Source organism: Vicia villosa, linkage group LG4, assembly GCF_029867415.1.
Source record: "Vicia villosa cultivar HV-30 ecotype Madison, WI linkage group LG4, Vvil1.0, whole genome shotgun sequence".
Taxonomy (NCBI): domain Eukaryota; kingdom Viridiplantae; phylum Streptophyta; class Magnoliopsida; order Fabales; family Fabaceae; genus Vicia; species Vicia villosa.
In genome coordinates this window covers 169,098,009-169,109,833 of record NC_081183.1, presented here as the reverse complement: position 1 = coordinate 169,109,833, position 11,825 = coordinate 169,098,009, and the positions used below count along the sequence as shown (strand labels likewise).

The window sequence follows — 11,825 nt, the reverse complement described above, 5'->3', positions numbered from 1 at the left end:
TCACAAAATCCATCCCCTTTTAAAATAAGTATCACTTACAGTTTTTATATGCATTAAAAATGTAAAAAAAAAAAAAAAAGGTGTGTTATATACCAGCATAGTCATTTGTGAAGAATCAATTACATAGTCATTTAAAATATTATCACTTTCAATTTATAAATTCAATTACTATTATATTAAGTAATCACAAGTCATTTTTTCATTTTAAAATAAATGTTATTTAAAGTTTTTACATATTTTTAAAATATAATAAAATTGTTAACAGTATGACATTTTTACTAAATTAATCTAATAAATCATTTGTGTGACACTATCATAAAAGCAAATTGTAATATAATAATTTGAAATTAAAATATATTACTAATGATCAAAATATACAATTGAAAAAATAGAATAAAATTCAGTTTCAGACAATAACATTCATCATGAAATAGAGAAAGTATTATTATTTTTAATTTAAAATTAAAATAATGAAAAATACACAAATAATTAATAAAAACTAATTTAATAAAATCACCATTGACCTTTTTAATCTTTTGAATTCATTAAAAAGCCACGGATATTTCGAGAGTGATGAAGTATACTCTTTCCTTTGGGAGTAAATGAATTTTGAAGTTCCGTTTTGCATGGCTGCCATATGTAAGTTGAGAGTAATAAAAGATAGCAAGTGAAGGTAATAAAGAGTTGTCAAGTGTCAAAAATGCATGGGAAGACTTTAATAAATTTAGGGCTAAATCAGAAAAGTAGGTAGAATCAAAAGAAGAGAAAATTTAAGAAGGTCATATGGGTTATCGCTCATATAGTAATTGTCCAAATCATAACAGTTTGTGTTTACAGCAAGTATTGGACCATGCTTCTCTTCCTCCACGCCAATGCCACAAATGGCTCCTAGTTAGGGATCAATTTTATTGTTATAGAAAAAGTTGAAATACATTTTCTATCTCTATAGATATTTGCAACCCACACTGGCCAATCTCTTTGATTTGTTTGTTGACATTTATATGAATTCCGATCCATTTAATTTTTGTGTAACACACACGGTTTAATGTGACTTGTTTATTCTTCAAAGCCTTGAGGATATTATAGAGTAACATTTGAAAAGGTGAGTTCTTTAGTATATTAAATTTGAGTTGAGTATTGTTACTCTCCAAAGCTAACTAACTAATAACTTTGACCAATTTATTGTTATTAGCTTTAATTTGACTTGATCCTTAATCACCTTTACATTCCCCCGGTTGTAACGACACTAAAAAAAAAGGGTCATGCTAACGAGTGCCCCAGGGGCACTCTTTAAGCATTCTAAATAAAGAAAATATTCTTTCAAAAGTTCACCATTTCAATTTTCGATACATTAATTACGCATATTTCCAAGAAAAACTTACTTTTTAAAGCTATTAAAGAGTGCCCCTGGGGCACTTGTTAGCATTTCCCAAAAAAAATGGTAAAAGTAGAATTAGTGAGGATATCAACGGTTTGATCCAAAGTTGAGATGTGGTGAGCCTCAAGTTCTTTGTTTTTAATTTTCTCACAAATGAAATGAAGTATGGATTAAGTTTAGGGTGTGTTTGGTTATAAAGAGAAAGTGAGAAGAGAGAAATAAGTGAGAGAGAGTGTGAGAAGAGAGAAATAGATAAAAAATAAAGAAGATTTATAAGGTTGTTTGTTATAAGAGAAATATGAGAGAAATAGAAGAGAAAGAAGTGTGCAAAATTTTGAAAAGACAAATTTATCCTTACTATAAAAATATATAAAACATTATATATTTAATTTCATTAAAAAGATGCATGGACAAAGATGTAATAAAGCAAAAAAAAGTTTCTCTTTCTCCTTTCTTCTCATTTTAGGGGAGATTAGAAAAAGTAATGGGGCCCACACAATTTCATTCTCTCTTCCCTATTTCTCTCCAAACCAAACAAGAGAAATGATTAATCTCTCTTCAATTTCTCTCTCACCAATTTCTCTCTTTCCTACTTCATCTAAAACAAACACACTCTTAAAGTGTTTAGTTCTAAATTGAAGAATAGGGGTGGAAGAGACCTGGCCAAAAATTGAGATTATTAGACATAAAGAGGTTGAGGCTCACACGCAAAGTGCATGAACTCACACGCAACCCACTCAAATCTACCCAGTAAATTGATCCGTTTTCCAGCTTTAATTTCTACCTCTTCCTCAAACTTATACATAATCATTTTTGTTGGAAAGCACCCTGCCCCTCCACCAATAGTAGTTATGTGACTTGCTTGATCTTTTGAAGGTTCTTCTTTATGCTGTTGATCAGGATATGGTGATTGAACCTTTTTCACTATAGGGACCAATAGGACTGACCACTAGAACAACCTATGCACCATTGTCGGTGCAAGAAAAAAAAGTTGACCACTATATTCTTTACTTATGACTTTTGTTTCAATTACTATTGGACAGAAACTTTTTAACACAATTCTCAAATTTTGCTAAAAAAGTCTTCTTTTTTGTTTTAATGTCAAAATCAATCTTATTAATACTCCTACTACACAATATTGAGATGCTCCTATCATGCTCTTTCTTCTTTACACTAATGCCAATGTAGTATCATGAAACTATTTGCGGCAATCTTGGAGAAACCAACAAGAAAACGATGGATTGGATGGACTTAATTGCTTAATTCAACAAGTAAACTGCTTCTAGTAGGTAGTACCAATATCAATGTCCCTATTGCTCCTAAAATATTTAGTGCTAAATTTGAATTCAAAGTTTAGCAACAACTAGAACCACCATAATAAATGAGTCTTATTTTTCTTTGATTATAGAAATAACTTACACACAATTAATTTCATGAATATCATGTATAGTAGTAGTATGTGGGAGATTTCAAAGGGAAAGTGCAATGTTATTGAGTGAATGGACAAGTCTCCTAACTCAATCAAACCTCATATGATCTGTAACACAATATTGGCCAAAGAACTTCCCACATGCCATATGGGGCCCTATCTCACATGCACAACCAATGAAAGTCTTTATTACAATCTAAACCATGTGCATTCACAACACTTATCACTGTCTCTTTTTAGCACTGTCCATTGCTTTCTCCGCAGGCATTTACTATATGCCTCTTCCTCACAAGAGTTGTGAGGGTGCAGTACATTTTCTACCTTGGGTTAATTAAGAAAGAATGTGACATTTTAACTTAAAATCTAGTTTTGTTAAGTCATTGACTTCGCATTTTTTGTTACACACTAAAAAAATCACGCAGACATTAGTAAATTTATTGACTGCTTGTATGACCTGACTGCGTGAATGTATAGAATTACCAATAGAATTTCCTATTACAAGGAAAAGTGATTTTTTTAATCTTGTAGTTTAAAGTTACTCTAATATGATTTCAATTTTATAGTATTAGTAAGAGTGAGAGGGTAACTTTAGGCTTTAGCATCCTTCAATTAATACTACTTGGAGGTCTTTTGAGACTTTAATTGTTAAGCAAGCATGCCTTCAAATGATTGTGTCTTGTCCATAACTTTAATCCATGATGCTAGGATTAAAAGCCAGGTAAATCTAATAGTAATACTAGTAGTTAGTTAGCATTAGGTTATTATTTTGGAGGGTGAGAGGGGACAATGTAGGTAAGAAAGATCATCATGGTAATTAGAAAGATATTAAAGAGAATCAATGTATCATGTGCAGCACATGAAAGAATCAAACATGTAGATAGAGAAACGCAACATTGGCAGATATGTTTTTTAATGATATACAACCATAATTGCATAACAAAAAAGCAAAGATTACTTCCATTGACAATGAAAGAAAAAAAAGGCTAAAAAAAGTGACAAAAAAGTTTAAAAGGGAACAACACCAATACTATATTTCTATTCCATAATCACCATAATAGGTAAAGTGTTTCCATTACTCCATTACTCAACTTTGACAATCATAACTTTTTTTTCTTCTTGGTATAATTAACTCAAACAAAACAAAAGGTAAAAAAAAAAAGTAAAAATATTTATATATATCTTGGCTTCTTGAGATTCAAATCCTATAAAATAAAACTGAAAAGGACTGAACAGTGTGTAAAGAGACATGATTTGACATATGGAAAAATATGCATATGAATTGATGGTGGGTAAGGTTGGTGGTGAAGGACCAAAGTAGAGAAGCGCTTCAGCACCTGCTCCTACAACTTTGCACTGTTTGTTTTCAGTTGGAGCAAGTTGAGCAGCTAATAAGGTTTTGGTTTAGGTTTAGGTTTTGGTTTTGACACACAATAATAACATAATGACATGTGTAATTAATGTACACTTGTCAAGAATGCATGATGATGCAGAGGAAAAAAGCATACTATAAAAAAAAAAAAAACTGAAAAATCAAACACAGAAAAATGGTTGTTTTGATGATTCCTTGAAATGGTTTTTGTTAGCACTGACGGCCTCTTTTGCAACCTAGTGCACCAGCATTTGATGTCATGGTGCCAACCATAGCTGAAGATTTTGCTCCTAAGCTTGAGGCTCTTGCATAGCTAGCTGAAGCACCAGCACCAGAGGCTGTGAAGTATGCACCATTTAGATACAAATCTCCCTCTGATCTCCAGTTCCAGCCTTTCCATTGGCTTTCAGCTGTTTCCACTCTCTTAGTTACCTGCAAATGCATACCAATTTGATTCAATCAATCACCAAAATTCAAATTCAAAATTCACAGTGAAACTCAATTTTGAACATGTTTGGATTAATGTACTATTAATTGTATACCTCTTTGGCAAAAGGGTTAACAGGAGCATTGTATCTGTTACCCTGGCTGTTGATTGTGGGCTCAGCACTTCCACCAATAGCATACATCTCCCAGTGAGTATAATCATTGTTCACCACATGGAAATAACCATGTCTACACCTGCATTTTTCATGATCAATAAATTGTTAGATTATAGTAATATTCAATTGGAGGAGTAGGGACATAATGTCCTATTCAGTTGTTGAATTAAGCTATTGAATATACACACACCATATGGCCCCATCTTCTAACGATACATGTACAAATGTTTGTGATTTTTTTTGAGCTAGAGGAAACTTAAAATTAATGCACCAAAAAGGGTTGTTGCAGGCAACAAACCAACCTGTCTTATGGTTTAACATTTAAAGCATTTAAAGCATACAAATGGAAAAGGGGAGAAAAAGAGGAGTATCAAAATTAAAGTGGCATTAAATATTACCGAGGCATTCTCTGAATAAGTCCCTCTCCGAAATGGTTATAAGCTATGGTCACTTGCATTTGCTTGTCCCTTGTGTAGGAGTCACTGTGGCCCAACAGAATCACCTGCATTTGCAATAAAACAGATCAATAAGGTAAAAAAAATGCAAAATGAGTCGCGCAATGCAACTCAGTGAAGCCCTGATACAGACACGGACACAACCCTGATAATCGTAATAGTTTGAAAATTGAAGTTAACTATATGTTTGTGTAGGAAATGCAGCCAAAGTACCTCATTGTGGTGGGTGAAATGGTTGTTTGAAATGGTGATGGCTGTTGAACCGACGACAGCATCAACAAGACCATCAGCGCAATGAGACAGAGAATTATGATCAACCCAAATATGACTTGAACCAAAAATAGAAACAGCATCGCCATCGGCCATAGTCCTCCAACCAAAATGTGTTTCAGAGCTTCTCACCATAGCATTACCAGTTGGTACACAATCATGAATATGAAGTCCATGAATGATAACATTAGTAACATACTGAATGGTAATGCACGCTCCATTCGCGATATGCACATTCGCTCCTCTTCCATCAATAGTCTTGAAACTGTTCATAATAAGCTCTTGTTTCAATTGAATAACCATGTCTCTCTTGAACACAATCCAAAGTGGCCTATCTTGAATAACAGCGTGACGCAAAGTTCCCGGCCTTGGGTTAACAGGGTCATCGTCTCTCGGGTCAGTGACAACATAGAACTTTCCATCGCGGCCACCGATAGCGTTCCTGCCAAAACCAATACCGCAGTCTGCTAGACGCTTCCTGTTCTGTTGCCAATTAGGGTCACAACGCCAGCAATCGTCAATCGGGTTACCCGTTCCACACGAGAAATATCCAAGGTTTCTTCTTTCAGTACTGTTCTTAATGTGCCTGTAAAATCAACCATATTAATTTAGAATGCAAATACAGAGAAAAAGCACTGGCTTGTGGACCAAGCAAACAAACAAAAAACACAAAACAGTTAAACATATAAATTAAATAAAGCCGTTACAATATTAATCAATAAATCATTGAATTTTGTACAGGTAAGAAACTATGCCAACTATTTATCCACATGATAAGTGAATAAAATTGGAATTTTCTCTCAATTGCAACGGCTAATATTCTTGTCTTCACATGAGGCATAAGATATATGGTGAATATGCCTTTTTGCCACTATTACTTAGATCATGACCAAATTATGCTACTAGCATCACATGGTAAAATTATTACTATTAATCACATTATGGAACAAAAAATAGAGATGTACACGTAAGTACAAAACAGTTATAGAAAACATTTCACTAGTACTAAGCAATGGATTGAGCTAAAAAGGCATTTATTTAATGGCAAGAGAATTATTAGCGTGAAAGACGGAAATAAAAAAAGAAATTGCATGTGACTGATAACATGAAAAGGAGAGTAATGAAAGAATGTAACAAACTTGAAATTCCAAAAAGGGCAAACAAAATATGGGTGAGTAATCATAAATACAAATTTATTCAACTATGTCAAAACCAGGAAAATGACGTGGCATAGAAAAAATGGGTGAGTTGGGGTAGGGTGTTAGGTTTTCATTTCACAAAGGAAAGTTAATGTGAGCACACCACTCTGCCCTACACCATTACATGTCTAGTGCCTAAACCATGTGCATTTGTATTAAAAAATTATTATTATAAATGCATGCAACCAATAAAATCACTCCTCAAAAATTATACAATTAAATCAGAGTCGTTCGATAATATATTTAACGACTCAGATTTCATTGCATAACATCTGGGAGTTCGATTTCGTTGCATGCAGAAAGAACCCAAATTATCAATGTAGAATGATAGAGAGAGGGACCCACATCTCAACCATAGAAACAACCTCCTTTGGATCAGCCACGGCAGCACGCTCATTCAATTTCTCAGCTTCTTTTTGCCTAAAATAAAACATTAAATTCCCAAATTAAAATCACCATATGCATATAAATAAATAATTAAACAAAAAAACATGTACTGTAACATGTAACTTTAAATAATAATTATTAGTTTTTTTAATGAAAAAAAAAGTTTATATATATCTAGTACTACCGCAACAGAGGTACGGTAAAACAAACACAAAAACCGTTAAAAGCATTTTGGAGAGAGAGGAAGAGGATTTATCCAATAATACAAAAAGACGAAAATGCCACCACCGGCAAATAGTAATAAGAGATGAATTTTGAAGGGCAATTTCGTTAATATGACAAAAATTTGTTGACGGTTAACTAACACTTTTACTTTTCGCGTATGTGACGGACAAAACACATGCAATGGAATCCGAAGAAAGAACATAACCGAATAAACGATCCAGATCGAGAGATACAAAGATTAATCAACGGTTGTAATCGTTAGTTGAGGATACTCAATCTAACGGCATAAAAGATGAAACTAACGGTGGAGATCAACGAGTTTGTTTTCTTGAAAAAAAGTTGAAAAAACACAAACACCAACCTTGCCGCCATTGATGAATCGTTAAAGCTTGTTAACCTGTGTGTCTCAGTATCCACATTGCTGATAACAACAGAAGAAGAAACTGTGTCAGAAATCAGAACAATGTGGCTAACAACAAACGAAGCAACAAAAACAGAGTAACTCTGTTTCAAACAGAAAAAACAACACAATACCTGAACTGAGAGATCTGTGATGAAGCCATAGCTTCATCTTCAACGAGCAGCACAAAAAGCAACATCAAGAGACAAACATTGAGAAACCATTTCACAGAAGCCACCATTGTAAAAAGCTCGAAAATCACACACTCTCTCTTTCTCTCTCTAGAATTTGCTTTAAAGAAGAGAGAATGTGGAAGCTGAAGAGAGAGAGAAGAAGAAAAAAAGGGTCGGTAGAGAGAGAAAGATTAATTGTTGAGTGGACTCGAGAGAACAGGTTCCAACATAACGGCCATTATATAGCCTCATAGCAATAACGTCCAACTCTTAACGCCGTTAATTAACTGATCGTTTTTCTTGTTTGGATCCTTTTCCTTCATTTAACGCCGTTAACTAACCACCCTCGTCTCTTTTTAACCTCTTAACCCTAACTTTAACCGCTTCTTCATTCTACCATGCACGTGGGTTCAGTGATTATCACGTGCCATTGCAGGGTCTAGTTACTACCACTATTTACTAACATTAGATCTGAAATGGTTCATACATATACACAACTTTTTCTCTTTTTTACTTTTTTTTTTTTTTTTTTACTTTATCCATTAGTTATTGCTCTTTTCCAACTAACTAAAACGGTTTTTAATTTGCCTATCCACAATTTATTATATACTCCTATATATAAGTATCATGAATATCATGTATCATAAAATTACAATTTAATGTTTCGTGTAATGTTACTACTTTTTTGCGTCAATGTAATGTTACTTATTTACTAGTACTAGTACTTTACTTGTCCTTGTTTTCTTTTTCTTTTTTGACAAAAGGTTTAATGTTTCTTAACGAGTTTCATTTGGCTTTTTTAGCTTTATTATAGTGCTTTAAAAAATGGTTTCTTGTTAATTTTCTTTACAAAAATATTAAAAATAATAAACTATAAATTATTTGAATTAATTTATTTAAAAAATTGATAGATTAATAAATAAATTATAAATTTGTGCAAATGTGATAATTATTGAATATATATTTCTCAAATATATAGATTTATAAACTATGAGCTAAAAAAGAAAATTTCTTTGCCAACCTCCCTACCTTCTAGTCCACCTCTGGTGAAAACCCCATACTACCCCTGACTTTGGAAATGCACTTCCGAAATACAAGAAAAAGGTGTTTTCGGAGATGCATCGGAGATGCATCTCCGAAAGCGCCTTTTTTTTTTGAAAAATTGTCTTATTTCGGAAGTTCATTTTCGAAAACAACATTTCGGAAGTGCACTTCCGAAATACTGCGATTTCTGCAGATTTATCAAAACACTCCCCCTCCCCCATTCATTTACCCTAACTCAAATCAAAAACAAGCAAAGGCGAAAATTTGTGCAAACAGAATTCCAAGGCTGCATCAAGGCTCCAATCACATTGCTAAACAACATTCAAAAGCCCTCAAATCACTCAATTTGTAAGTTTTGAATATGTTAGATTCATTATTCAAATGCATGTTATTTAGGGTTTCAATTGCATAAATGATATATGGACTCAGGGGCGGATCTAGACATTATATATTGGTGTGGCTAAGCATGAAAGAAAGTATGAACTAAATTATATTATAGAACCTGGCGGTCAAAGCTAGGAAACCTGCTGTTTTTAGAAACTGACAATTTAATTGCTTACTTTTTTTCTCAGACAAAATGACGTCGTTTTGATAATTTTTTAAAAAAAGTAAAATTAAAATTATTAGACATTACGATATTTGATTACGTTATTTTGTATTTTGTACTAATTTGTTGTGTGTGATCACTATGTTTAAAATTTGAATGTAAAGAATGAATTTATTAATTATGATATTTTGAAATTTCTAAGGTCTCATGATTTTTTTAGAGATCGAGGCATCCGGTTCAACGGGTTTAATAACTATATAATTATATTTTGGAGACTATATAAATATCTGATTTGATCAGATTTAGTTATACAATTCGACCAGTAACTCGATGATTCAACTAATAAATCAGTGACACAGTACTTTTTTATTAGATGATTGGTTCCGTTTTTAAAATACTGGTGGTGAGGTTGGAGAAGAAGAAAAAATATAAAATTGTGAGAGAGGAAAATTAAAGAAAGAAAATTAGTTAAGTTATAGTTTTATTTTTAATTTAAAAATATTATATATATAAATATGAAAAAAAAATTAAAAAAAATTTGGTGTGGCTATAGCCACACCATGCCTCAACATGTGTCCGCCCATGTATGGACTGGTTGTTAGTAGTATTTAGGTTGTTTAGAAGCTTTTTGAATTGGTTTTATATTTGATTTTGGGGTCTGCCATGGAAGTTGCAGAAAACTCCATCGCAGGGGTGTTTCGGAAGTTCATTTCCGAAAACACCTCCATCCCAGTTTTCGGAAATGAACTTCCGAATTGTATCAGAAGTTCAAATTTTTTAGTTTTTTATTTTGTCTCGCATATTAATCGATTTCAATTGTTTACAGGAACATGTCAGGCAACCAACCAGCACGCATCAGACATGGTAGGGAGACCCAGACTGTGTCGGCTAGACGCGAGCGGGCAGCGGCGCAGCTGGCGTCGACCCAGGGACGGGGGCATGGTCGGGGACGCTGTGTGCGAGTTCCCGTGGGCGAGGGAGAGGGTACATCTGCTTCAGGATCTAGGAGTCGGCTGGCTCGGGCATCTTCTTCCCGCCAGCGAGAGGAGGAGGAGGAGGAGGAGGTGGCGGCAGTGACTTACCACGAGCCAGAGGGGGTACCGGAGGTTGACCCTCCAGCCGGGGAGGATGATGAGCAGGAGGACGGCTATCCGGGAGGGCCCTTTGACACCTCCGTGCTGATTAGCTGCCACGATCACGTCGCTCGGCGTATCTGGGAGGGAGAGGTATTTTTTATAATTTAACCGTTTAATTGTCACCATTTTTTATAATTTAACCGTTTATTTTTCGCTTATTTAATATATGTTGCTTATTTGTTTTTTTTGTAACAGGAGCGAGAGCCGTTGAAAATGGTGAACCACGCCCGGAAGATTTTCAGTCTGTTTAAACCAGCAGCTGAGTGGTTTAACGACCATGTGCGAGGTTCAGGGCTTAGCGGGCTCTGCATGACGGGGTACACCACCATCAGCACCGGCATGCAGGGGGCATTTGTGGAGCGCTGGCACAAGGAGACGTCCTCTTTCCACTTGCCGGTTGGGGAGATGACGATCACCTTGCATGACGTGCAGTGTCTTCTCCACCTGCCGATTAGGGGGCCGCTGTTGACCCACTCCAAGATCCAGAGGGTCGAGGCCATTGAGTGGATGACGCTCTATTTGGGCATGGAGCACGAGGTTGCTCACTTTGAGTGCGCCACGACATCTGAGTCTCATGTCCGATTCACCACACTGAGCTGCTATTTGGAGCACCACCTGGACGCGGCTGCCGAGGCTGAGGGTGAGGGTGACGAGTTATTCACACAGTATCACCGCGGCTGCGCTCTCCGGTGCTGGTACATGTTTGTGGTAGGCGATGCAGTCTTTGTGGACATGAGTGCAAGGTACGTCGACGTGACCTACCTTCGCTACTTCATGGACCTGGATACCGTTCACCAGTGGAACTGGGGGGCAGCTACTCTGGCATACCTCTACCAGAAGCTGAATGAGGCCTCCAACTGGAGGACGAGGCAGTTGGTCGGATCCTGCACACTACTTACGGTACGTTTTATTTTAACACATTATCGTATTTATTTATTTATTTATTTATGTTTCGTATTTATTTTTAATACATTATCGTGTTTGTGTTTCAGAGCTGGATCATCTCCTACTTCTCCCGCATCCACGGCTTCCGCTACGATCCTGCATACGTGGACGCCATGCCCAGGGCCGCCAGATTCGCTCTCCAGAGGGGGAACGATGCGGTGGGATCATACCGTTTGTACTTGGACCGCAAGATGCACGACGACGTCACCTGGAGGCTGTTCGTCGACTACGCTCAGATTGTCCCATTTGACGGCATTGCTCTATAT

At 35.6% G+C, this 11,825-nt stretch overlaps 1 protein-coding gene across 1 annotated transcript; it reads right to left on the bottom strand.

The window, feature by feature from the left end:
- Nucleotides 1–3,811: 3,811 nt before the first annotated feature.
- Nucleotides 3,812–8,109, bottom strand: LOC131595857 (probable pectate lyase 8). Its single transcript, XM_058868360.1, has 7 exons — nt 7,849–8,109; nt 7,676–7,735; nt 7,048–7,122; nt 5,447–6,089; nt 5,177–5,280; nt 4,719–4,857; nt 3,812–4,608 (listed from the first exon to the last, which is right to left on the bottom strand). Exons 1-7 carry the CDS (start codon nt 7,953–7,955, stop codon nt 4,387–4,389), a joined length of 1,350 nt encoding a protein of 449 aa, XP_058724343.1. The 5' UTR covers nt 7,956–8,109; the 3' UTR covers nt 3,812–4,386.
- Between the last annotated feature and the right edge of the window lie 3,716 nt (nt 8,110–11,825).